The 25,274-nt window shown below is 46.9% G+C and overlaps 2 protein-coding genes across 2 annotated transcripts; one reads left to right on the forward strand and one right to left on the reverse strand.

The window, feature by feature from the left end:
- Positions 1 to 7,014: 7,014 nt before the first annotated feature.
- LOC128305801 (cuticle protein CP14.6-like) lies at positions 7,015 to 8,581 on the forward strand. Its single transcript, XM_053043412.1, has 2 exons — positions 7,015 to 7,073; positions 7,809 to 8,581. Exons 1-2 carry the CDS (start codon positions 7,062 to 7,064, stop codon positions 8,208 to 8,210), a joined length of 414 nt encoding a protein of 137 aa, XP_052899372.1. The 5' UTR covers positions 7,015 to 7,061; the 3' UTR covers positions 8,211 to 8,581.
- Positions 8,582 to 14,236: 5,655 nt separating this feature from the next.
- Positions 14,237 to 15,927, reverse strand: LOC128305085 (apyrase-like). Its single transcript, XM_053042375.1, has 2 exons — positions 15,592 to 15,927; positions 14,237 to 15,520 (listed from the first exon to the last, which is right to left on the reverse strand). Exons 1-2 carry the CDS (start codon positions 15,925 to 15,927, stop codon positions 14,237 to 14,239), a joined length of 1,620 nt encoding a protein of 539 aa, XP_052898335.1.
- Positions 15,928 to 25,274: the final 9,347 nt, after the last annotated feature.

Below are 25,274 nucleotides of genomic sequence, written 5' to 3' on the forward strand. Positions count from 1 at the left end.
AAATTAGTGGGATACCGAAACAATTGACTAGTAGCTTCTTGGGGCTAACAAAAAAGAAAAAGATGGAAAACATATCTCCGGTGGGTTGATGTGGGACATTCGTCAAAATGTGACATTCATGCATGTTCCATTCCATTTCCAGCGCAAACCGATGGACGCACCGTGTCTGCCCACCGCGACCCCGTCGGCCAGGAGGTATTTAAATGTCAATTTTCGACCCAAGGCCACCGGCAGGCAGAAGATCCGACCGGCACGGATGACAGTCCAGCCGGCATATGGCCGGTGCGTGTGAAGGGGGGGAGTAGGTTTATGGTTGATGCAAGAAGGGGCTAAATGCTCGTAACGAATCGGTTGTACCGTGTACGATGCGTTGCGATGCGCTGTGCTGCAGTGTCCAGTGCAAATGTCAAACGATTACCGAGACGCGCTGGAATTGACGAAAGTGTCCGAAGTGAAACGGTGTAAGGTGAGAAGTCACCACCCTATATCCATGTTACGGCACCGTACGTCATCGGTGCACTTGAGCGCGCGTGAAGAAGGTGGAATGTACAAATTAGTAATCATTAGGCGGTGCTTTGTTAATTGGTGGTGCCATATAGATTGGAAAAGGGTAATATAAGCCCAATGAGGGAAGTTTTTTTCTTCACCCAGTATCTTGTTGGTTATTGCAAGCCTACTTCGATTAAGAATGTACATTTCAATGTCTTTAATGCGAACTATAAACATTCCTTTAAATGTTCCATACATCCAACGATGTGCTGACATTCTTTTAAGTATCAGTTTCTTCGACTGGCGGTAGGCAGCTTCCTGGACTTCCAACGAATAATTCTTAAACTTTAGCCACAATGACTAAGTAACCAAGCTGTTGAGGCCATGAGCTTGTCTTGTTTATAGAATGACATCGAAAGATCTTGCCCAGAGTGATATTTTTAGGTCGACAACAACCCCTGATGGGGTGTGATAGGTGCCACACTGATGCACAGAGTCGGTGCTCGATCGCAAGTGATTCAGGGAAATTCCCAGCAGGTCGAACTCGCTAAGTGATTGCGGTACTGAACAAAATGTATACGACAGATGAGACCATAAGATCTCTGCGTTGGCTTGGCTGTTTAATGCAAAAGAAGGAGTATTTCTGGATCCCATAAATGGCATTCATTTGTTATCTATTATTTATTAACCACCAATTCTTGTCGGATCCCGATTTCGACACACCTTGCCTAGTCTTAGCCATTTTTAGTCCGTCAGATGTGTGGTTGTTATAAGAAGATACTGCAATGAAAAGAATTTAAATGATTGCGCCCTGCGAGAGAATATTGTTAACTTAACTTAGAAGAACCTTTGAATAATACAAAACGAAGTATAACAATCCTTCCTTTAAGAGATTTCCTTATAAAACTATTTAATCTCCTGAGTAAACCAAATGCGCTCTTCTGAGTCCCGTCTTTGATTATCTGCGACTTACAATAGATTATACAAAAAAGATCTATACTTCTAGTTAATTTTAAGCCTTTATACTGCTCTGTCAGTTATTATTAGCTCATCTACATACTATTCGAATTGAGTACGACCCCGTTAACGAGATAACTCACTAAGGATTTCCATACAAACGTTATCCTTCACGACGGATTAGCAAATTCGGAAAGATCTCCACCCAATGCCAAAGATGGCACGGCAATACAATCAAGCGTTGGACAACCAAACGCATAACAGCTATAATAATGTGCACGCAGATTTCTTGCAAGTGAAAATGTCAAAACGCTTCACGCGACCGGGGTTGAACCCACGGCTCGCTCTAGAGCCATCCATAGCGATCGATTTCGTCGATATCTTCTCTGCTCCGGGCCCGCTGGTGACCTTTTTGGTGACGAAGATAGTCCCATACCATTTTGCCGCCCCGATGACCCGAAAGGAAACGGAGGCCAACGAAAAAGAAAAACATAAGCAGAGAGAAGACCCCCGAAAACGAGTAAAAATCCATCAATTATCCTGCTCTTCTTGCCCCGGCTCGACTCCACATTTGGTAGTGTCTCTCCCCCCCTCCACACTTTGGTTGGCGTTGTCGTTGCATGATTGCATTGACCTCTTGACCAGTAGCCAATTTTCGAAGCGTTCGATGCGTCTTCATGCATGCCGGTACTGTGTTTTATTTTATTTTGCTCGATTCCACCACTCCCTCGGTGGCTCGTTCACTTGCACTCGTTGTGAGCTTACCCGGTCGATGCGTGCAGCAAGTGGAGTTTGTTATTCAGCGTCTGATTCACCGATCAGCACACTGACCATCACGGCTGACAGCCCGTATGCTGATTATTTTTATGATGATTGCAACCAAACAGTGATCGGGATGATCGGCTTTCGCCACGAGAACCGCCGAGGTGCACATCATCATGGTGCCATCATCACCACCATCGCGGCACTGCCACAAGTAGGAAAGGGAGTTCTGATAACTTAATCGCTTTTCATTATCAATTTAAATCATCTTTTCACCGCCACCGGTTACCGAAGAGTTTAAAGCCAATTTTCGAGTGATGATAATTGACAATAATTACGAATGACAGTGAGCTACTTTTTTGGGGCACGTTAGCGACTGCCAGCCGTCTTATTAAGCATTCCGTTGCGATGGAAACTGGCTCGACCAGAGAGCTATGTTTACGTGGTTGTTTTAATTTTGGGAAGATGTTTATTTGCAGCGTTCGGAACATGTCCGATGTTCCCGACCCTAAAACTAAAGTGGGTCAGTGCACGGGTGTTGCAAACACAGTTCACGGTTCAACCACGGTCACATCATCATCTTCGGGAAGGGTTCGTCGCTTACGTTTTTGCTTTGAATTGTTCGTTCCCTTCTGGCATTGAGCTCTTTTGATGGGTGGATTGCGATGTTTTATTTGCAGCAGTTTTTTTTAAAGGAAAGCACTTGAAATTAAGCCGCATTGTGATGAAATTTTAAATCTGCATTTTACACAAACCACCGTGCGGGTGCGTGTTTTCCTCGCCCTGGAAAATGCATGATGAAATTATGCTTCGAGCCATTTTTTTTGCAACGTTCAACGGCGTTGACATTAAGCAGTTTAATGTTGTTTTCTTTCGGGTCCATCTGTTCACAGTGCAGCAAGGTGTGTTTTATTCGAATTAGCACGCTTTTGAATTGGCGTTCGTCTGCTCTTCTCACCGTGCTGATGGTAAGCAACACGACGCTTGCTAATTACACCCGAACGATGCTGGAACGTGATAAATCATCTTAAAATCGGCTCTCTAATACGCTGATTGAGATGGGGAATATTTTGAGGCGACACTCACCGGACAAACGACACTAGCGGATTTTATCTGCTGGAATGAGTTTTTTTGTTCAGCTACCTGCTACTTCATTTGCCATTTTCGGCGCTAATATCAAGGTCTTGTAGCATCGTACTTTTTTGTGTTTTTGCCAAATTTGATTAGAATCATATTTAATTAGCACCATTGTTGTGGATAGCAACCTGTTTTTGCGGAGGGGCATGTTGAAATTGTGGTTGTTGTAAGTAAGTCCATCATATCCAATTTTATGTTGAATGTTAGTTTTGATCATTGAGTGGAATATTTAAGTATTTAAGAACTCACACAAAAATTTACGTTATTTTTAATTCAAAATTCAGTTAAGCTAACAGTTAGATTTTATTGAATTCAATGAATAATTTTAACTAAAATAATTAAATTTGTCATCTGAAAAATGCACCTCGTAATATGCAGATCTCTCGTCAAGCCCAACTTTAATAACCATTCCTATGAAGAATTTATGAATGAGATGCTCCCCCATATCGTTTCAAACACCCAACACGAAAGGAACTCCACCCACCAGGCAATCTGCCCAAGATTGGATAAACATGTACTTAGATCTTGTCTTTTTCATGCATCTAGAAAAAAGAAATCAACACTCTTATGCAACTGTGAACACTCTCCCGAACAACGGAGTCACTGTTGCTAGTTCTGCTGCTACGCAGGGTGCCTGCGTCAAATATTTGCCCAACGCATTGGCATCGGGCCGTAAGGAAATCGTTTCTGCGTGCAACAAATGGTTGTCACTGTGTTTTTTTCTTCTTCTCTTCTCGCTCAAAAATCCAACCCCAAAACCCATCCGCACACGGAGGCCACACGGGTAACGGGTTGGCGGTAAGAAAGATGCACGGTTGTGAGATGAGTGTGAAGTAATATTAAAATTTATTCGAAAATTATGATAAACAGGCGGCTGAAGGCAGTAGTGTACAAAGGTAGGGTACAGAAATGGAGGACATCGGTTTTGATGGTTCGGATGACTTTGCCGTTGCACAGCTGTTACACCGAAGCGAACCGTCTATTTTTACATGACAGCCCGACGATTCGGTGTTCCATCTCGGATGGCTATTTTGTCTAGTTTGTGGCATCGATCAGCTTCACGTGTTGACCTTCAACGCATTACAGCGTGGACTGTTTTGAAGTGTGTTGGAGAGATTGTTTTTCTGTTCCTAACTTTAACAGAAATTCTTTCGCATATCGCCGAAAACATTGCGAAGAGAAATGTCGTTGAAAAGGTTCTACCAAACATTCGGTGACTTTTGTTGATTCGAATGATGAATTATGAAAAATAACACGAAAAACAGACGCATCAATTATAGCTCGAAGAAGCTAAAAATATCAATCCTGACCAAACAAAAAAACAACATCACATCCTAGACACAAACTTTTATAAATATCATACTCACACGATGTACGATAGAGACACCGGTTACCATTCCGGACGGTTGGATTTGGAGTCGGTTTTTTCGAGATTTTTATCACCCGTCGCCCTTGGAAGGTTTGATGGTTTTCCGAGACGAGACGGTTTCGTTTGGGACACGCAACCAGGTGCGCTGGGACGCGCACTAGCGCACGCATTCCTAGCGCTACCGCACAGAAGTAGGAAACCTATCGGGGGTTCAAAGCGCTACCAGGATTGAATTGCTTGCCCCCGTACGAGGACATGTGGTTTTGTGGTGCAGTGGTTTGTTAGCAGTGTCGTCGGTGCTTCTTCCCCTATTTTCTCCCAGCACCATTAAAGCGACCGATCAGCCGGGTGGACCGGGTCGGAAATCTGACGCTTCATTTAGCCTCGTCTCCACCCATGGACGGGCATTGTGGTTCCGTTTCTGTACCGGTTTTCCGATGATTTGCGTTGATGTTTATGAAGCGACAAGGTGTGAGCTTGCGTGAACGAATTATTGCTTTTCGATCGTTCGATTGATTGATCAAGTGGCGCGGTTTTTTATTGCTGTTGTTTTTTTTTCCTCACCCCCTTATATTAGTCATTTGCAATCGACTTGCAAATGATTCGATCTTATCTGCGCAGAAGCCTAAACGAATGGTAGGTTCGAATGAGTTTTATATTGCTTTGGAAATTATTATTCATAGATGGTACCTTTTTTTCCTCATCATATTCCATTCCGCCATTATCTGTTGGGCGGAATCAAGTTGTGGAGAACGTTTAATAATTTATTTTGTAACAAAATTGCTTCTCTACAATAGAGTTCATTCAAAACAGCTGTGTGTATACTTATGATACTGTAATAAACAAATTGTTTTTAGCTATCCTGATGGAGTTGACAAACAAATCGGAAGAAGGCTTTAATTGACTGAAATTGTAACTATTCTTAGCAACGGTGTTCGTTTTCCACCTGTAAGTTCCTAAATGATCGGTTTGAACTATTGGTTAATTGCTGAACGGTGCGATTTCCTCAAACCATCCAAACCGACTCAATCATCTGACGGCAAATTGAGTCCACTTACCTTGCGGGTCACTGCTGGTGGCACGAGATCTCGTCCCTATTACCGGGTCTGACATTGATCTTGATCTTCTGCAACACGGCCAAGCAGAAAAAAGCCACCGCGATCAACGTGAAACACCGTGCTCACCGAATTCGTGAAAGTAAAAGGGCATTCCGGTACAGTCCGGTACGCATTACGATGTTCGACGATCGTTCGGGCGGAGGGGATCAATATACCCCGGCGGGGAGTTTTAGGGGAGGATGCATATATTGGGGGAAACTGTGACCAATTTTTGAAAACATCCTCATTAAACATCATCATCATCACCGACGTCCGAAAATAATCCTTCCATCAGCCAGCAAAACACCTGCCATTAGAATTGGAGAGGGTATAGGTTGAGCTACAAAGACGAAAGAAAAAAAGAGAACTCTGTTTGGTATGGTGCAGATTCTTCACACTCGCCCGTAATGAGTGAGAGGTGTTGAAGGGTAACAGCTGCCACTTAACATTCGGCATTCGGTTTCCTCGCGCCGGCACTCCGTACGCCGAAGATGATATTGCCCGGCATGTCCCTCGGTATGGGTGGCTTAGTTGTTGAAAGGGGACACGCACAAAAAAACTGGCTGGCAAGATAGAGAAAGGGTGTAAACTGCGTGTGCAAGAGTGCGTCATGCGGTGGGGATCGTTACAATTGGTTCATCAAGATTCGTATACCCAGATGCAGCGCGTCCGAGAAGATACCCGCCGGGATGCGTCACGGACATGCGTACTCCATATGGAAAGAAGAAGACGAAGCATCCTCCGGTAAGCGTCTAATACGTACGGAATGCGTTTGCTGCGAAAGAGCTGCAGGCAACTGCTGACTTACCAGGCGACGGAACGCTGCGACATTTGTCGGTAAGTTATTCGCCAACCGGAGCGGTGGGAGTCCGCTGGAAACGCAATTCGTACGCCCGAGACCCGATCTTGGCGCGGGAGGGATGATAGATCACGCAAGTGAGAGGATGGCACGCACAGTGTGGCGCATACACTCAACGCCACCATCGAAAGGTTGCGGTGAAGATGTCAGCAAAGCGTACTGGAACCATCGCAAACCGATGGGGTCTCCCTTCCACAGGTACCGGAGAGCAGCGAAACGGCGAGATCAGGTGAAGCTGCCATCCCGCCGCTGTGGGCTTTACCGCTGGGGTTCGGGTTTTTGTCATCCGACCGCTATATAAGCGCCGCTCCGGACGATAATTGATATCAGTTCTCGCATTAGCTTTTATCAAGGCACACACGCCAGCAAACCTCCAACGCTCCTCGTCAACATGTATAAGCTGGTGAGTGCCGCGGAAACGTGACGTGCAAGCGCCGTTGCCTCAGTGTAATTCCAGAATCGAACAAGCGACAAGTGACAGTGGTGTCCGTCCGCCAGCGGACGGATGATTGCTAACAGTAATCTCACGCTTGATTAAAGTGTGCTAAGTGGGATAGTGTGATTTCGTGAGGCAAGCAGGTGCACCGAAATTGGTGACAGATTGCCGTTTTGCTCACAGATGGCGCTAGTTGTGTGGAATATTTATTGGGAGATATTTTAAAACTTAGGGGTTTGCATACGAAACCGAACACTGTTAGTGCAGGTGGTTAGTTGTACTGTGATTTTCCTGGTTATTGGTTATTTTCGGTGACATGTCAATGAAATTTTTGTGTGTTTTGAAGCAGTGCTACATAAACCGTTGACGTTTTGTTCTTTTTATCGGAGCGTCTACCGCAAAAACTGATTTAAACATTTACAGCAGGACTTTCCTACGCTTTTTCATCTTTTCTTTTGAATTCCACCTGCTTCGAGTGATGATTGAGTACGCATTTGCTCAAGACAAGCTTACCGTTCCCTTTGTTTTCGTGTTTGGTTAGCAAATGTTGTCTCATCCGATTAATTAGCATTACTGTCACTTTCGATTCGGGACCATTACTCAACACCGTCGGGCAGCTTCTTCGGATTTTTATTTTGCTTGCGGTTCGCATCGTAATATGTCTGACTTGGGATATTTTTTGTTTCTGCTCATTTTACGCAGTTCGTCATCGCCGCGCTGGTTGCCGTCGCAGCCGCCCAAAACCCACAGGACGCTCAGGCTCAGGTGCTCGTGTCCGACTCGGTCGTAAACCCGGACGGCTCGTACAACTATCGCTACGAGACGAGCAACGGTATCCAGGCCCAGGAAAGCGGTGTCGGTGGACAGTCGGCTCAGGGCAGCTACTCGTACACCGGTGACGATGGTGCTCAGTACCAGGTGACGTACGTTGCCGATGAGAACGGATTCCAGCCGCAGGGTGCCCATCTGCCCGTGGACGGACCCGCTCCGGATCATGTCCTCAAGACGCTCGAGCAGATCCGTGCCAACCCGCCGCGTGATGACCCGAACTTCAGCATGGACGCACTGAACGCTGCCATTGCCCGACTGAGCGGCAAGAAGTAAGCGTATCGTCGGAGCGTAGCGGAGCATTCCAGCAGTCAGTCAACGAACGGTTCCGGGTGACATTGCCATCTTTCGGACGTTCGAACACTTTACATCACCTGACACATACTCCACAAAGTGCATCCGGGTGGACGGTTGACGTTAGGAGGTTAACAGACCGCCGGATCAAGCCAACTACTACAAAGATCTACTTCATGGGCAACACTTTCACTGCCATCTCAGCGAATCTTCTTCCCTTACCCTCCAACACTCCAGCATCACTTTTCTACCGGCACCATAATCTTTCCTCCAGTGTACTTCTACTTTCTTCTGCAAAATTCCTTTAACACTATTGTATGTAAATAGCCCGTTGATAGTTTGTAAATAAAACAACCAACAAAAATTGTAATTATCCAAACGTATTTTTTTTATTTTCGTTTGACGCAAACGTGACAAGGTTTTCGTGGAAGTGGGTTAGAATTCGAATTAAATGATCCACCCCACGTGATGACTCATAAACCTTCCTTTGCGTTGTGCAGAGTAAAACAATCATGGAAGATGGTGCTCGTAAAACCTTCCGGCTCAAGGTTTCGGTTGCATGTGTGCTAGCGCTAGCTAAAGCCGTTTGAGCCTCAACCCTCTTAACCGTCATAAGGCTCTTACAATCCTACAACAACGAGCGGTCAGACATCCGTCTTTGAGTTGATTCGATTAATGGCACCCTAGCAGCAAAGCCGAGAAATGCTAAACGATCGTTTAAAGATGTGGCTTTCGTGTGCTAAACGCAACCGTGCCAAGCTACAACCATAGCAGACACTAATTTTAAAGCATCTCCCATCGGCTAAAGGTCAGCAAACTAGCTAAAATAGCATCACGGAGATGTTACAGCGTGAGAGGATTATTTTTAGCCCGTATGGGGATGGTCTTTATGCCACCCGGCCAGTGAGCATTGGAACGCGTTCTCGTGCGTTTGTTGGGCCTTCACTTAAGTTGCGTTGAAGTAACTAACCATTGCAGTGCATGCACTTGCATGAAAATGTGAACAAGAAGGAAGAAAAAAAGATGCCGTAAACCACAACCAGAGCTGAAGATCTCTTTCTTCTGCTGGGTGAATGCGATGTTTCGTTTTCTCCACACGCGATTTCATTCCACGCAGCTTCACCGGCCTCAACAATCAAGGTCAGGGTTTCGGTGCATCTTTCACCGGCAGTGACGCAACCGAGACGAACCACCCAAGGCTTTGGGACTCTGGGAGAGATCCACAACACAGCACAAGATCAGCTCATCTTTAGCTTGGAAGAGAGTAGTGGGATTTGGTCCGCATGTGGTCGTATGGAGACGATAGCTTTCACTATCATTCATACAAACATCCGCGCGATCTTGTTGAGGAAGTGCCGGACAGTATGGCGTTTGGAAATTGTGTGATTAACAAACATGTCGTTGTTCGATAAGAATGAATGAAAAATTAAGCTTTTCGTAAGAGCAGAAAAAATATCTTCGAGGAAAAGGTCACTCTTATAACTTCAGAGATCTTTTATTCAATTTTTAACGTCCAGAGACTATTTGTCCAGAGATGCATATTAACATGAACCACTATGCGATGATGTGATATTATACAACAATCCTTTCTTCTGTTGGCGGATCGTCTGCAGCACTCTTCTTTGGGACCAAATTTATGTGATCCTCTTCAACTTTGAACCCCACGGGGCGCTGTAGTTTGGAAGCGTGGAAATGAGGTTGACTTGCAGAGTTACCCGGTGAACGTAGATCAGATTGCCGGATCAGGGAGACAAGTTTTGGGGCGTGCAGATGCACATCGATCGTCGCTGCTGAAATGGATCGCTCCAAATTTGGTAGCCGGAGACGTGTAGCGGAGTGCTGAGTGAGACACGCATGTTTATATTTCACGTGATTGGGTGTGGATTTACAATCGACGAGACTATTTGGGATGCGATGTTTCTTGTTTTACTGTGCTTCTTTCAATTTAACATTGAGCTATTTCCATAACCTCCCGCATTGGAACTTGATATCACTTGTTGCGTGGTGTGATGTGACTTTATTAAATTAGGCAACCATATGTTCCCCCCCCTTTGCAAGCTCGCACATGTAAAAACAACGCCTTCCAGCTTCAATAACACGAGCAATTTCAAGCCACGAAGCTGCGCATGGGTCAAAACCAGACCGTTCGACCTCAGCGATGGTGCCACATTACCTGGGCACCCGGATCGGATGATGATTGATGGTTCGAAAGCGTCCATCGGTGCAGTACACCCGTTTCGATCGAGCTGATCACCACCCGTGATGACATTGGCAATCGATGGCGATAAAAATAGAGAGGTTATCGGTGAAACCAATGCAGCCACACGCGGGCGGGATGGAATTTCCATAAACGCTGCATTGCATCATAGGCGTTTTGTGCTTTGGATCCGTGCAGCTAATCTCTTCACTATCGTGCGGCTTACACACTCCAAATGCAGAAAGTTTCGATACGCCTTTTGAAGGAAGAAAAATGATGCTTCACTGCGAGTTCAATGTCAGTGGAATGATGTGTGCTTTGAGAGATGAGCGAAAATATGATAATAATCACAGTTTTATAACGATTCTTCTTTAAGCTAGGTCCTGAAAAAATCCTTACAATTTATTAAATTGAATAAATCAACATTACCTCGTATTGAAAACGTATTTGTTCAAGTATTTATACATTCTTCAAAATGAGTGTATACTACTATTTTGGACGCTTGAGTTGTACCAACATTTGATGCACATTAAAGATTTGTTCTTTAATAATTAGTAGGTTTATCAACTTTTCCATAAGTAGTTATTGTGTTTAAAAGAAAGTTTAGATTGGAAGTGATGACTACACAAAATTGTTCTGAAACAAATCTAGTATGAACTCATAATGATCAAGTCATAATAAACTCAAGGCTCATAATAAATAATTTCTTTTCAATCCCACCATATTACAAGGGTTAGCTTTTTCCTATGATCATTTTTTTCCTAAATGTCCCAAAAGATTTCGGGTTTATTCCTTCTAATCTAGTAATCCTGTTTTATATAGCTACAAGCTTAATATAGTTGTATTTAGCTAAAGTTATTTAATACTACTCCTAAAATCGGTTACATAATATTTCCTCTTGGTATTTTATGATTCAATATTGTGATATATTGATAGCTGTATCATTTGTTTGGCCAGTTTCTACATTTTATTTATCAATTTGTCATTAGTTTTGCTTTTTTGGTTATGTTCATTCTCCCAAGCGGCTAATGTTCACTTTTCATAAATGTTGTGGATGAAATCCCCAAACAATTGAAACACAATCGAAATGATGCAAATAAAGCACATAAACGTAATCAATCATGGCATGCTGTTGCTGTCCAGCGCGTACGAAGAAGACGTAACAAAGATAGATGAAAAACAAGAGTGAGAGCGATCGTGACACGCCCTGGACCGGGGCATATTCTACACATACCCTCGTTTCTTAAGGAGTCCCCATTGACCCGATGGTCGTCCTTCTGCCAATCGTTCCGCAGCCCACCCATTCTCCGGCCCATTCACCGCACCACGGAGAGGTCAAGATGGTACTTCGTGCCGTGAAATATGTGCCAATAAATACCAACCACGCTGCTTCTCGGCGGGGAAAACGGAACATGGGCTGCATGGGCAGTGTGACGATCGGGGCATTTAGGTGATTTAGTCATAAAGCACATGAGCAGAGGCGTTTGACCACACCTGAAACACGGTTTTGCAGTGGAAAAAAAAGCCGCCGAACAAAAAGAAAACAACAGCGAATCAGTTAAGCCGGCGTGAAATAAATCGTAATCGAAACGAACTGATCGCCTTCGGCGCACCGTGGCTAATGATTGTTCGTCCACTGCGGTCCATAATCACATCGCCCCATTCTGGGTTTATCCAGTGCGGCTTGGGTGAGTATGCGCCCGAAAAATTGCATCGCTGCAAGATGCAAAGTAATAGCAGCGAAAATGTATGCACACGGACAGCTGGAACGACTTCACGGGCGATGATTGCATCGAAACCCCCTGGGCGGTGCGGTATAAAGTATCGTGCAAAACGGTTCTTGTTTGGGTGAGATCGTATTCGAAATCAAGCCATTGAAGGCAGGGGGAGCTGTAGCCCAAAACCATGGTTAACCAATATTGTGAAGAAGGCACAGGAGAATGATTAATAATAAAATATCACTGCCGGCTCGTATCGATCGATTCGTGACGAAATAATCGCTCCAGCATGATGCTATGTTGCATCACGCACAAACGCATGGCACGATTGTAGCACGCCGTAATCGATCATATTTTTCCGATAAGTGATAAGTTACTGCTTCATAAACTACGGCTTTTGTCTGGGGGTAATGTTACATTAACACCAAAATTGAAAATGGTGATAAAAGTTAATCGTCAACTGTGGAGAGTAAGCTTAAATAAATTATCCGGCTCATATTTTAGTTACTTTTACCATTAAAATCAATGAAGAAGCCAGCGAATTGGTAAACCTAAGGAATTTATTTGTAGTCTAATTGAAACCCACACCATGAGCAACTCTGGCCAGGTTATATTTAATGTCAGATAAAAATGCTCGTGATTTCCGGCTGCAATAAAAAATAACTGACAAGCCATTCAACTGAAATACATTATGGAAGGATCGGCCGTTTCTGATGGCCATATTCATGGAAATTCCACAACCCATTCTTTGGTTGACCCGATCTGACACCTACCACAGCAGCTTAGCTTTGTGGTTTCCCGCTCATACTTGTCACCATTATAAATTCGCTACAAAAACAGCCAGCGGCACACAACCGTAATCATCTTTAGATTAGCTGCTCACTTCGGTACGCAAAATATCCCCACGTACACAGGCTCCCACTTCCAGGAATCCATGCTCCAGCACACTCTGTTCCGATGGTTCACAGCAAAAGAATGACACAAACGGAGGGTGGCATGCAGTGTCAACCGGTGTGACATACGAGCAAAAGAAATGGCCCGTGCACGATCAACGCGCCAAGATTACGTCTGAGACCGTCTTTGACCTGGCCGACTAATCCCGAAGGCGACAGATTTGGATGATCCATTCGTCCAGCCGGAAAGTGACAGCATGCATGCAGAAACGAATGGTTCACATAGCGTTGGTAAATCACCATCACAACCCCTCTTACGGGGAGCTAAGACATCATTTGCATGCCCGGTTTGATTTGGTAAGTGTCGGTAGTGATGGTGTCGGAAAATAAATGGCTAGCCGTCTGTCTGGAGGGACGCGAGATTTTATTCTCACCTTCTTTCTCATCAATCTCGCCAATAGGAGGTTTGAAAGAGGTGTAGAATAAAGATCTTATACGAGGTGGCTTATGTAAGTAGTCTGGTTGTTTGGACTATCGTTATGAAATGTTGTTTTCGCTGGGTTGCATTTTCTCTTTCTTTTCTTCTCAGATTAATCCTCAGAATAGTTCACAACCCGATAAGGAAAACCGGACAATTTGAAGTACTATCTCGAGAATATGAAGCAATTCATCCTTTGCGTCACTTCGATATCGTTTGTGTTGTGAGATCATAGTGGACCACTAACTCGATTATCTTTAGGTTCTGGGCTTAAATAAAGATTAGCCGATGACCTAAATATTCGTCTTTAGACGTAAGGTCTATAAAATGATAACGATGTTTATCAAAGCATTAATTACGAAATTTTGTGTACGATGGAAACTAGCGATCATAAGCCTGTTTCGCTTGTTTTCGAATTTTAAACACAGCTAAAATACGTGGAATTCATTTATGCTTGTTGTGTTTTTGTGAAAAACTTGTAAAACGGTCACCTTAAAACATGTAGAAAATGGGTGATAATCATCACACTACAATGCGGCGATATAATTGAAGTTCATATCGCTCGATAAAGCCTAGTTTTTCACATCTTCAATTGACTAGCACACAACCTTCAAGTTTTCAGTATATTTTTAAGATAAATTTTCCTACTCTTTGACACAACTACATTACATAAGCTCAATACCTATAACTAGTTCTATCCGGTGTGCTAAAAATGTTCAGCATTAGAACACAAAACGAATGCGTCCTGCTTCGGCATCTCTGAGTGGTGACAGTCGCTCTACATGCTCTTGGAAAGCGTCCAAGTCAACCGGTCCTTCTTCGAGATCCATACCCTCACGGGCAATGATGTCCAAACGATCACCACCCTCAGCCAAGTAGCTGGTAAGTGCCACACGGTACTCCCGGAATGGGTTGATCGGTTCATACACCGCTCCCGTACACTGCTGGCACAGCACCTCCAGCGAGACCAACCGTCTTCCGGGTGGGTTGGTGATGCGGAATGTCGCTCTCAAGCCCGACACCTGCAGAAGATCCCAAGCCTGCACCGTGCCGTTGGTCACCGTCGCACTGCGTACGCTCTCCTCTAGCACCGTCATCAGATGGTCACCGCGCAGCAGCAACGAAAATAGCTGATTCTCAAACGGTAGCACCTCGAACAGCTGCTTGTAGGTGACTGTACCGGCCTGCAGGTCACCGCGAATACCGCCACGGTTTTGCAGCGCAATGCCGTTGTAGACCGGGAAGAATGCCCTCACCATGGAGTCGCTGATCAGCGAACCGAGCACACATTCGCCAGTGACACAGTCCTGTCGGGACATATCGACCTCAGCAACGGCGACGGTACGATTTCCCAGCGCTTCTACCTCTTCCCGGTACGGTAGCAGTGCGGCCATCACTTCCGGATCTTCGGGCATGCTTGAGTCCAAAAACACCGGATTGCCTTCCCACTGCTCAATCTCACCCTCCTCGTTGAAGAAGACTGTCAGATTGCCTACCAATCGGCCGTACGAGCCAGCCTGCACCACCAGCACTCGTCGTCCATCGGATTGCAGCTCAACCGTCGGATATTCTCCCTCCACCTCCAGCGGGAAGTCTGCATCGTCGCCGTTAAAAAGCACCGAATTGGAGGATCCACCCACAATCAGATCAACGTGCGGGCCACAGTTCCGTGCCATTCTCCGGTCGTTGTTGAGTCCGTAGTACGAAACGACTACAACAATATCCACACCATCCTCGGCGAGTCGGGCCGATTCTTCGCGCACCGCCTCAACGGGATCGGTGAACGTTAGATTTCCCGGACGACCAACGGCGGCGACATCGGGGCGGATAACACCGAGAATACCGATACGACGACCCGAACGCTCAACCACGACCGAGCGCTCAAAGTTAACAAAGGACGGCTCCCCAGAGTTGTCTACATTGGTCAGCACCACCGGTGTCTCCGATGCGGCCAGAAAAGGATTGAGGCCTTCCAACTCGTGGAAGAAGTCGAACCGACCCAGCGTCTGGAAGTGAGTTCGGGTGTGGTTAGTTGATGTTTTTGCCGACCAGAGAATACCTCGCGGGGAAATCTTACCATCGCATCGGCTGGCAACACGTTCAACATAGCGGCAACGACCTCCCATCGGTGTACGGTGTACCATAGCGTACCCTTGAAATTACCGCCGGCATTAAGATACAGCGAGTTCTCCGCTCCCGCTTGTATCTGACGGACGGCGCTCACCTGCCGAGCGTAGCCACCCTGGCAGCGGTCCTCCCCGATACAGGTGAATCCTTCCAAGTTGACCTGGTTGTACCGCGCGTGCAGATCGTTGAAGTGGACAACGGACAGCGGGAACAGTTCGTCCTGCTGTGCACCAGCGAAACTCACCAAAGCCAACGCCACCACCAAGAGCACGTTGATTGGCGCCATGATTGCCTGACAATGTTACCACACGAACTGGAAGGTCGGGCCAAGCGGTTTTTATACGTTATGCTTCATTTCTATCCAATTTCATAACAATAACTCTGATAAGAACGCCGGACGATAAGACGAGTTTTGGAAGTTCTTCCACGTGAGATTAGTTCGATTATCCAACAACCAAAGGAATTATGTCGTGTCATATCGGTATCGGGAACATGTTCCCCAATCTAGCTCGACGCTATGTCGAAAACGTGACCTGAAGATGATTGTGGCATGCAACCGTGTAATCAGTGCATGAATGAGTTTGATAACAATGTTACGTTTTCCTACTTTGTTATCGCTACCCAGGGAGTCGACGTTGTAAACCGTTTAGCGGTGGTCTCATTGCAAACAATTTCCGCCGTCATTGAATGAGAAACAACGTCAGGAGCTGTAGTTAACGTTTAACCACCGTAAACCACCAATAAACTGGTGATCCGAATCTTATCGAAGTTATTGATTTACGCTCTGTTTTTCATGTCGCATCAGTTCCCTGCCTTCAGTACGCTCATTAATGGGCCAAGCATTGCAACACATTGGCCGGAGGATTATGGATGTCAGATGTCACGGTGACGATTCGTCGCATGGGTTCTTCCTCTGGAAGTAAGTTGCCGACCTTGCTACGAAGGGCTACGAAGAATTGAAAGCAATGTTGTCGAATCACCACTTGTCGGGCCGTTTAATGGTGTCGTGCACTGACACAGTGGAGGTGGATACGCATAAGACGATGACTTTAATGAAACCCAGTTTGAACCGGTTTTCGTAACGCATCGCCAGAGAACGCATGGTGGGTGGGAATCTTCTCTCATCCTGCACTATGCTCACCCTTCTTTTCCGATAACGACTCCAACCTTTGACCACAGCGTTCAATGCTATCAAGGCAAGCTAGTACTACATCGACGAGAATCGCACATGGATTAAGCTTTTACGAGTCGGATTTGCTTTTGGTGATGGCTGTACTTATCCGACCACCAAACATGATCCATTGATGGTGTCATCTATTGGGCAATTAAACCTAGCTCGATAACGGTTGGTGACTTTACACCACTCTGGTCTAGGAAACAAATGCAGCCGGTAGGTTGCAAAGTTCAGAGTTGAACGTTCTGATGTATCTGCCTTGGGGTGGAATAAAATCCCCACGGAGCAATAGCGCAAACGGCCATTACATAATGGCCCTCGCAGCCCAAGGCACCGGTTGGTAGTGTAGCCCACCAGAATCCCTCCCAAACATCTTCACTCTGATGCATTTCAACCGATGGTCGACAGTTGGTGGCTACCGTTTTTTGCGATGCGCGGTGTCAAATTGTCCGAGCGATCCGAGTCATCCATCTTTGCAAACCCATCCGAGGTCCGGGTGGACTGGCTTGCCCCCGATGGCAACCGGTGTTGAATTTTGCATACCACATACACCCGGGACACGGTGCCATCGATTTATGGTTCCTTACACCCGGTGGGCTTTCGGTCGGCGGAACGCTTGCTAGCAACACCAAGCATGGCGTGGAGTATGATGGCGCCGGCCGCAAATGTCGCATGTACCCAGATAGTTAAAGAGCATCGGTAAATTAAAGAGCTTCTGTTGTGCGGTTACGAGGTGGGCATATTAGACGTGAAAAATATCACAACATTTATGGTTCGCTGTAAAACTGCGGCTGTAAATGACACGTAAATGAGGCATCAATGCGGTGCGTTGTTTAAAGTGGGGCATGTTTAGCTAACAGTGATTTAGCGCAATTGAAGTTATAGTGCTAAGCAAAAGTTCTTCATGCAGATAGATAATGAATATATATATTATTCATGAATATATTACTTAGCAAAAATGATTCAACGGGAAAATTTAATCAATATGCTTAAGTCCATGTGTATATTCCAGTGAAATCTTATAGCATCTAGTTTGCAGAAATTTACAAAATGACAACCACTATTAAAAATGCTGTTAGCGACACACTAAATAAATATGCATAATTAATATACATGAGCTCATCGAAAGGATTGTCTGTGATTGCAGACAAGAACTAACAGTGGAGGATCAATCCCCTTGGAGGCCCAGGGCGGAATTTTTAAAGATAGGCCTATAATTTTGCTACGGCATTATCGATGTTAGGGAGGTGTACTTCAAACATGATTTAACAACACCAGCAAAATCTCGCAAAGAAAGCTCCCTTGCGTACACCTCAGAGTTCTGTTGCGTAGCCCTGTAAACGGGCCTAGTAAGCTAGTCTATATATAAACGTTTGTATGCGCTAAGGAGAACCATAACGCCACTACTTGGAGCACATTTTTTACGATTTACGTACATTTACGCATCCTGAGTCGCATTTTACAATTTTTCGCCCAAGGTACAGTTTCCAATTCAGTTTACTTCTTCAGTAACAATCAGCGAAATTTCGTAGAACCCTTTTTCTTTTCATGTTGATGTTTGAGACCATTAACAACACAATTGTTTTCAGATTTCCGATACCAGGAGAGCATGTTTTTCCAGAGGTGACACCTGCAGTGAGGAATAAATTTGCCCATCACTATTGCATTGCATACTATCAAACACGTGAAAGCGATCGCTAGTGTAAGGAAGATGGATGAAACGGAAAGCATCTTTGATTTCGCTCAAACTTTCTATTACCTGGTACGGAATTCCATACAAAACCAGCTAATTTCAGATTGCCGATACAAGGAAACCATCCACGGAAGAGGTAGCACCTTGTACAGCAATTTTGCTGGAAAACCGCCGAAAGGTATGCAATGTTTAAACACTAACTTTCCCGTTGGTCGTGAAACATTTCTTCGAAAACCGCCGAAAGGTATGCAATTTTTAAACACTAACTTTCCCGTTGGTCGTGAAAAATTTCTTCGAAAACTACCAGTTTTTGAATGTATAGTACCAGGAGAGCATCCACGGAAGAGGTAGCTCCTGGTACTGCGCCGTAAGGTATGCAATGTGTATACCCCAATGTGCAACCAAATTTCCGCCGTAAGGTATGCAATGTTTATACACTAACTTTTCATACAAACCAGCTGTTTTCAGATTTCCGATACCAGGAGAGCACGTTTTTCAAGAGGTGACCTCTTCCATCCCCCTCCACCCCTTCCCCCTCCAAGATGGCGGACAAGATGGCGGCCAAGATGGCGGACAAGATGGCGGTCAACATGGCGGCCAAGATGGCGGACAAGATGGCGGACAAGATGGCGGACAAGATGGCGGACAAGATTGCGGCCAAGATGGCGCACAAGATGGCGGACAAGATGGCGGACACAAAATGGCGGACAAGATGGCGGACACAAGATGGCGGACAAAATGGCGGACAAGATGGCGGACAAGATGGCGGACCAAGATGGCGGACACAAGATGGCGGACAAGATGGCGGACAAGATGGCGGACAAGATGGCGGCCAAGATGGCGGACAAGATGGTGGACAAGATGGCGCACACAAGATGGCGGACAAAATGGCGTACAAGATGGCGGACAAGATGGCGGACACAAGATGGCGGCCAAGATGGCGGACACAAGATGGCGGACAAGATGGCGGACAAGATGGCGGACAAGATGGCGGCCAAGATGGCGGACAAGATGGCGGACACAAGATGGCAGACAACATGGCGGACAAGATGGCGGACAAGATGGCGGACAAGATGGCGGACACAAGATGGCGGACAAGATGGCGGACAAGATGGCGGACAAGATGGCGGACAAGATGGCGGACCAAGATGGCGGACAAGATGGCAGACAAAATGGCGGACAAGATGGCGGCCAAAATGGCGGACAAGATGGCGGACAAGATGGCGGACAAGATGGCGGACACAAGATGGCAGACAAAATGGCGGACAAGATGGCGGACAAAATGGCGGCCAAAATGGCGGAAGAGATGGCGGCCAAGATGGCGAACAAGATGGCGGACAACATGGCGGACACAAGATGGCGGACAAGATGGCGGACACAAGATGGCGGACAAAATGGCGGACAAGATGGCGGACCAAGATGGCGGACAAGATGGCGGACACAAGATGGCGGACAAGATGGCGGACACAAGATGGCGGACAAAATGGCGGCCAAAATGGCGGACAAGATGGCGGACAAGATGGCAGACAAAATGGCGGACAAGATGGCGGCCAAAATGGCGGACAAGATGGCGGACACAAGATGGCGGACAAGATGGCGGACACAAGATGGCGGACACAAGATGACGGACAAGATGGCGGACAAGATGGCAGACAAAATGGCGGACAAGATGGCGGCCAAGATGGCGGACAAGATGGCGGACAAGATGGCGGACAAGATGGCGGACAAAATGGCGGACAAGATGGCGGACCAAGATGGCGGACAAGATGGCAGACAAAATGGCGGACAAGATGGCGGCCAAAATGGCGGACAAGATGGCGGACAAGATGGCGGACAAGATGGCGGACAAGATGGCGGACAACATGGCGGACAAGATGGCAGACAAAATGGCGGACAAGATGGCGGACAAGATGGCGGACAAGATGGCGGACAAGATGGCGGACAAGATGGCGGACACAAGATGGCGGACAAGATGGCGGACAAAATGGCGGACAAGATGGCGGACAAAATGGCGGACAAGATGGCGGACCAAGATGGCGGACAAGATGGCAGACAAAATGGCGGACAAGATGGCGGCCAAAATGGCGGACAAGATGGCGGACAAGATGGCGGACAAGATGGCGGACAAGATGGCGGACAAGATGGCAGACAAAATGGCGGACAAGATGGCGGCCAAATTGGCGGACAAGATGGCGGACAAGATGGCGGACAAGATGGCGGACAAGATGGCGGACAAGATGGCGGACACAAGATGGCGGACAAGATGGCGGACAAGATGGCAGACAAAATGGCGGACAAGATGGCGGACAAGATGGCGGACAAGATGGCGGACAAGATGGCGGACAAGATGGCGGACACAAGATGGCGGACAAGATGGCGGACAAAATGGCGGCCAAAATGGCGGACAAGATGGCGGACAAGATGGCGGACACAAGATGGCGGACAACATGGCGGCCAAAATGGCGGACAAGATGGCGGACAAGATGGCGGACACAAGATGGCGGACAAGATGGCGGACACAAGATGGCGGACAAAATGGCGGACAAGATGGCGGACCAAGATGGCGGACAAGATGGCAGACAAAATGGCGGACAAGATGGCGGCCAAAATGGCGGACAAGATGGCGGACAAGATGGCGGCCAAGATGGCGGAAAAGATGGCGGAAAAGATGGCGGACTAGATGGCGGCCAAGATGGCAGACAAGATGGCGGACACAAGATGGCGGACAAAATGGCGGACAAGATGGCGGACAAGATGGCGGACCAAGATGGCGGACACAAGATGGCGGACAAGATGGCGGACAAGATGGCGGACAAGATGGCGGCCAAGATGGCGGACAAGATGGTGGACAAGATGGGGCACACAAGATGGCGGACAAAATGGCGGACAAGATGGCGGACAAGATGGCGGACAAGATGGCAGACAAAATGGCGGACAAGATGGCGGCCAAAATGGCGGACAAGATGGCGGACAAGATGGCGGACAAGATGGCGGACAAGATGGCAGACAAAATGGCGGACAAGATGGCGGCCAAATTGGCGGACAAGATGGCGGACAAGATGGCGGACAAGATGGCGGACACAAGATGGCGGACAAGATGGCGGACACAAGATGGCGGACACAAAATGGCGGACAAGATGGCGGACAAGATGGCGGACACAAGATGGCGGACAAGATGGCGGCCAAAATGGCGGACAAGATGGCGGACAAGATGGCGGCCAAATTGGCGGACAAGATGGCGGACAAGATGGCGGACAAGATGGCAGACAAAATGGCGGACAAGATGGCGGCCAAATTGGCGGACTAGATGGCGGACAAGATGGCGGACAAGATGGCGGACACAAGATGCTGGACAAGATGGCGGACAAGATGGCGGACACAAGATGGCGGACAAGATGGCGGACACAAGATGGCGGACAACATGGCGGACAAGAGCAGACAAAATGGCGGACAAGATGGCGGACAAGATGGCGGACCAAGATGGCAGACAAAATGGCGGACAAAATGGCGGACAAGATGGCGGCCAAAATGGCGGACAAGATGGCGGACAAGATGGCGGACAAGATGGCGGACAAGATGGTGGACAAGATGGTGGACAAGATGGCGGACAAGATGGCGGCCAAGATGGCGGACAAGATGGCGGACAAGATGGCGGACAAGATTGCGGACAAGATGGCGGACAAGATGGCGGCCAAGATGGCGGACAAGATGGCGGCCAAGATGGCGGACAAGATGGCAGACAAGATGGCGGACAAGATGGCGGACAAGATGGCGGACAAGATGGTGGACAAGATGGCGGACAAGATGGCGGACAAGATGGCGGACAAGATGGTGGACAATTGGGGAGGTGCTGACCCTTGGGTGGTGGGTGGTGACCCGTGGGAGGTGGATGGTGACCCATGGGAGGTGTGTGGCGACCCTTGGGAGGTGGGTGGTGACCCGTGAGGGTGGGTGGAGATTCGTGGGAGGTGGGTGGTGACCCGTGGGAGATGGGTGGTGACCCGTGGGAGGTGGGTGGTGACCCGTGGGAGGTGGGTGGTGACTCGTAGGAGGTTAGAGGTGACCCGTGGGAGGTGGGTGATGTCTCGTGGGAGGTATGAGGTGACACGTGGGAGGAGGGAGGTGACACGTGGGGGGAGGTGACAGCTAATTGACGGCTAATTTGCATTAAATTGCATAAGAAGTTCGGCTGGTACCAGGTGTCACCTCGTGAAAAACATGCTCTCCTGGTGTCAGAAATTGGTTTGTTCGGATTGTATGGAATTTCGTATGGAATTGCATACGAAGTTGAGCGCCATCTACCGTCATCTTGCCGCCATCTTGCTCGGTTGGTATTAGGTGTCACCTCTTAAAAACATGCTCTCCTGATATCGGAAATCTGAAAACAGCTGGGTTTGAATGGAATTTCGTACCAGTCGGTGGAAAGTTTGAGCGAGCGAGATGATAGATACTTACTATTTCATCCATCTTACTTGCACTTGGGATTTGCAACTATCGGGAAGCGCCGGGAAGTGAGCGATGAAGGGAGAAGGGGGGAGAGGGGGGAAAGAAGATGTCACCTCTTGAAAAACTTGCTCTCTTGGTATCGGAAATCTGAAAACAGCTGGTTTTGTATGGAAAGTTAGTGTTTTAACATTGCATACCTTTCGGCGGGCAAAATTACCAGGCGCTACCTCTTCCGTGGATGCTCTCCTGGCACAATACATTCAAAAAATGGTAGTTTTCGAAGAAATTTTTCACGACCAACGGGAAAGTTAATGTTTAAAAATTGCATACCTTTCGGCGGTTTTCGACCAAAATTGCTGTACTGGGTGCTACCTCTTCCGTGGATGCTCTCTTGGTACTAAACTGGTAGCTTTCGAAGCGATTTTAAGGTGGTTTTCGCGCAAAATTGCAAAAGTTAATGTTTAAAAATTGCATACCTTTCGGCGGTTTTCGACCAAAATTGCTGTACTGGGTGCTACCTCTTCCGTGGATGCTCTCTTGGTACTAAACTGGTAGCTTTCGAAGCGATTTTACGGTGGTTTTCGCGCAAAATTGCTGTACTAGGTGCTACCTCTTCCGTGGATGCTCTCTTGGCACTAAACTGGTAGCTTTCGAAGCGATTTTGCGGTGGTTTTCGCGCAAAATTGCTTTACTAGGAGCTACCTCTTCCGTGGATGCTCTCCTGGTACTAAACTGGTAGCTTTCGATGCGATTTTGCGGTGGTTTTCGCACCAAATTGCTGTACTAGGTGCTACCTCTTCCGTGGATGCTCTCCCGGTACTATACATTCGAAAACTGGTAGTTTTCCAAGAAATTTTTCTCCTGGTCCTGGTGCAATTCCATTTATACTTCAAAGTCACAAAGTCGATATTTTTCTTTGCATTTAATTTTTTACATAGAAACAAATATTTTTATAACCTAGGAAGATATTTTTGATGATTTTTTTACTTTTTTAATTATTTGTTGCCATAAAACAACTCTGCTGTTAAATTCCCAAAAATCACACAATCGGCACAAATTTTTTGGGGCCCCCAACACGGCGAGGCCCTAGGCGACTGCCTATTCCACCTACCGTTTGATACGCCGCTGAGAACTAAGCATAAAAATAGCCTGTCAAAGTATCGATACATATATAAATAGGCATAATAGGCAACCATTGCTCAACTCTACGATTCATTAAAGACAACACCCAAACAGCAAGCATCCTACCCGTATGACCTTGAACAATTTACCCACCGTATATTTGACGGGGGTATGCTCACCGACTAATGAACTCGGATTCAAATCTTCGGCCACCCGAAGTAACGCCCCGAAAAGGTCATTGAGTTTGCCGCAAATGGAGCCTGACAAATCTTCCATCCCATCTTCCTGGTGTCATATTTCGCCTGCCGAGCAGCTGAGCACAATAAATCACACAAGGCCACCCAGAGAACAAAGCGTTCCAGTACACGGGCCGTACCGACGGTATTGGAATGTTGGAAGAATCACCATTCCTAGACGGTGTTGGCAAAAAGCTAGTAAAAAAAGGTTCCATGAATGCCTTCAATGTCCTGTAAGGCGCCATCACCGAGGCTCGTGCTGGTCTCTAATGGGAAAATGATCAATACCAAGAGCTCCGGTACGATTCCCATCGGTCGGTGCTGAATGGACCGGTCACGTCACTGACATTTACGAACAAGGGAAAAAGCTAATGCTTTCAGTGCTCTGTAACTGTGAACGGACTGTTGCATGAAGAAACCGTAAACCGAACATTTCAGCGCTTGTCAACGATCTGTCCGGAGGTGTGGAGCGTAGAAATTACAAGTAAATTAGTTCCGAGGCCACTCTTCGTTTGGTTCTGAGGAGCTTCATAAAGTGAAATCGCAAGAACAACACCACCCTTAGACAAGATCCCGCTTGGAGGAGTTCTTTAGCGCTATGATCTTTTCGTGCTATGTTCTTCAATTATCAGCTCAGTGTGTCTAGCAGATCGATGACGTACGGGCGTTAAATATCACCCGAGGTTGCGGGTGAAGGTGGACTTCCTGCGGGTCCTCGCTTTACCCAGAACTCCATCTTTTGCATCAGTCGGCTGTACCGGACTGCAAAACTGGTAGTGCGCAATGAAATAGCGATGATGTGCGCGTTACATCTCCATGGAATCAATGGGCTACCGTGAGTAGCGAAACCGATCCGGCACACGACACGATGACCCCAAAAAATAGCAGCCAGTCAACCTCCTCGGTGCAGATCACGATGACTGACGCTGGAAATTGGAAACCGAACACGGTTTCGAAGTACC

This window comes from Anopheles moucheti, chromosome 3 (genome assembly GCF_943734755.1).
Source record: "Anopheles moucheti chromosome 3, idAnoMoucSN_F20_07, whole genome shotgun sequence".
NCBI lineage: Eukaryota > Metazoa > Arthropoda > Insecta > Diptera > Culicidae > Anopheles > Anopheles moucheti.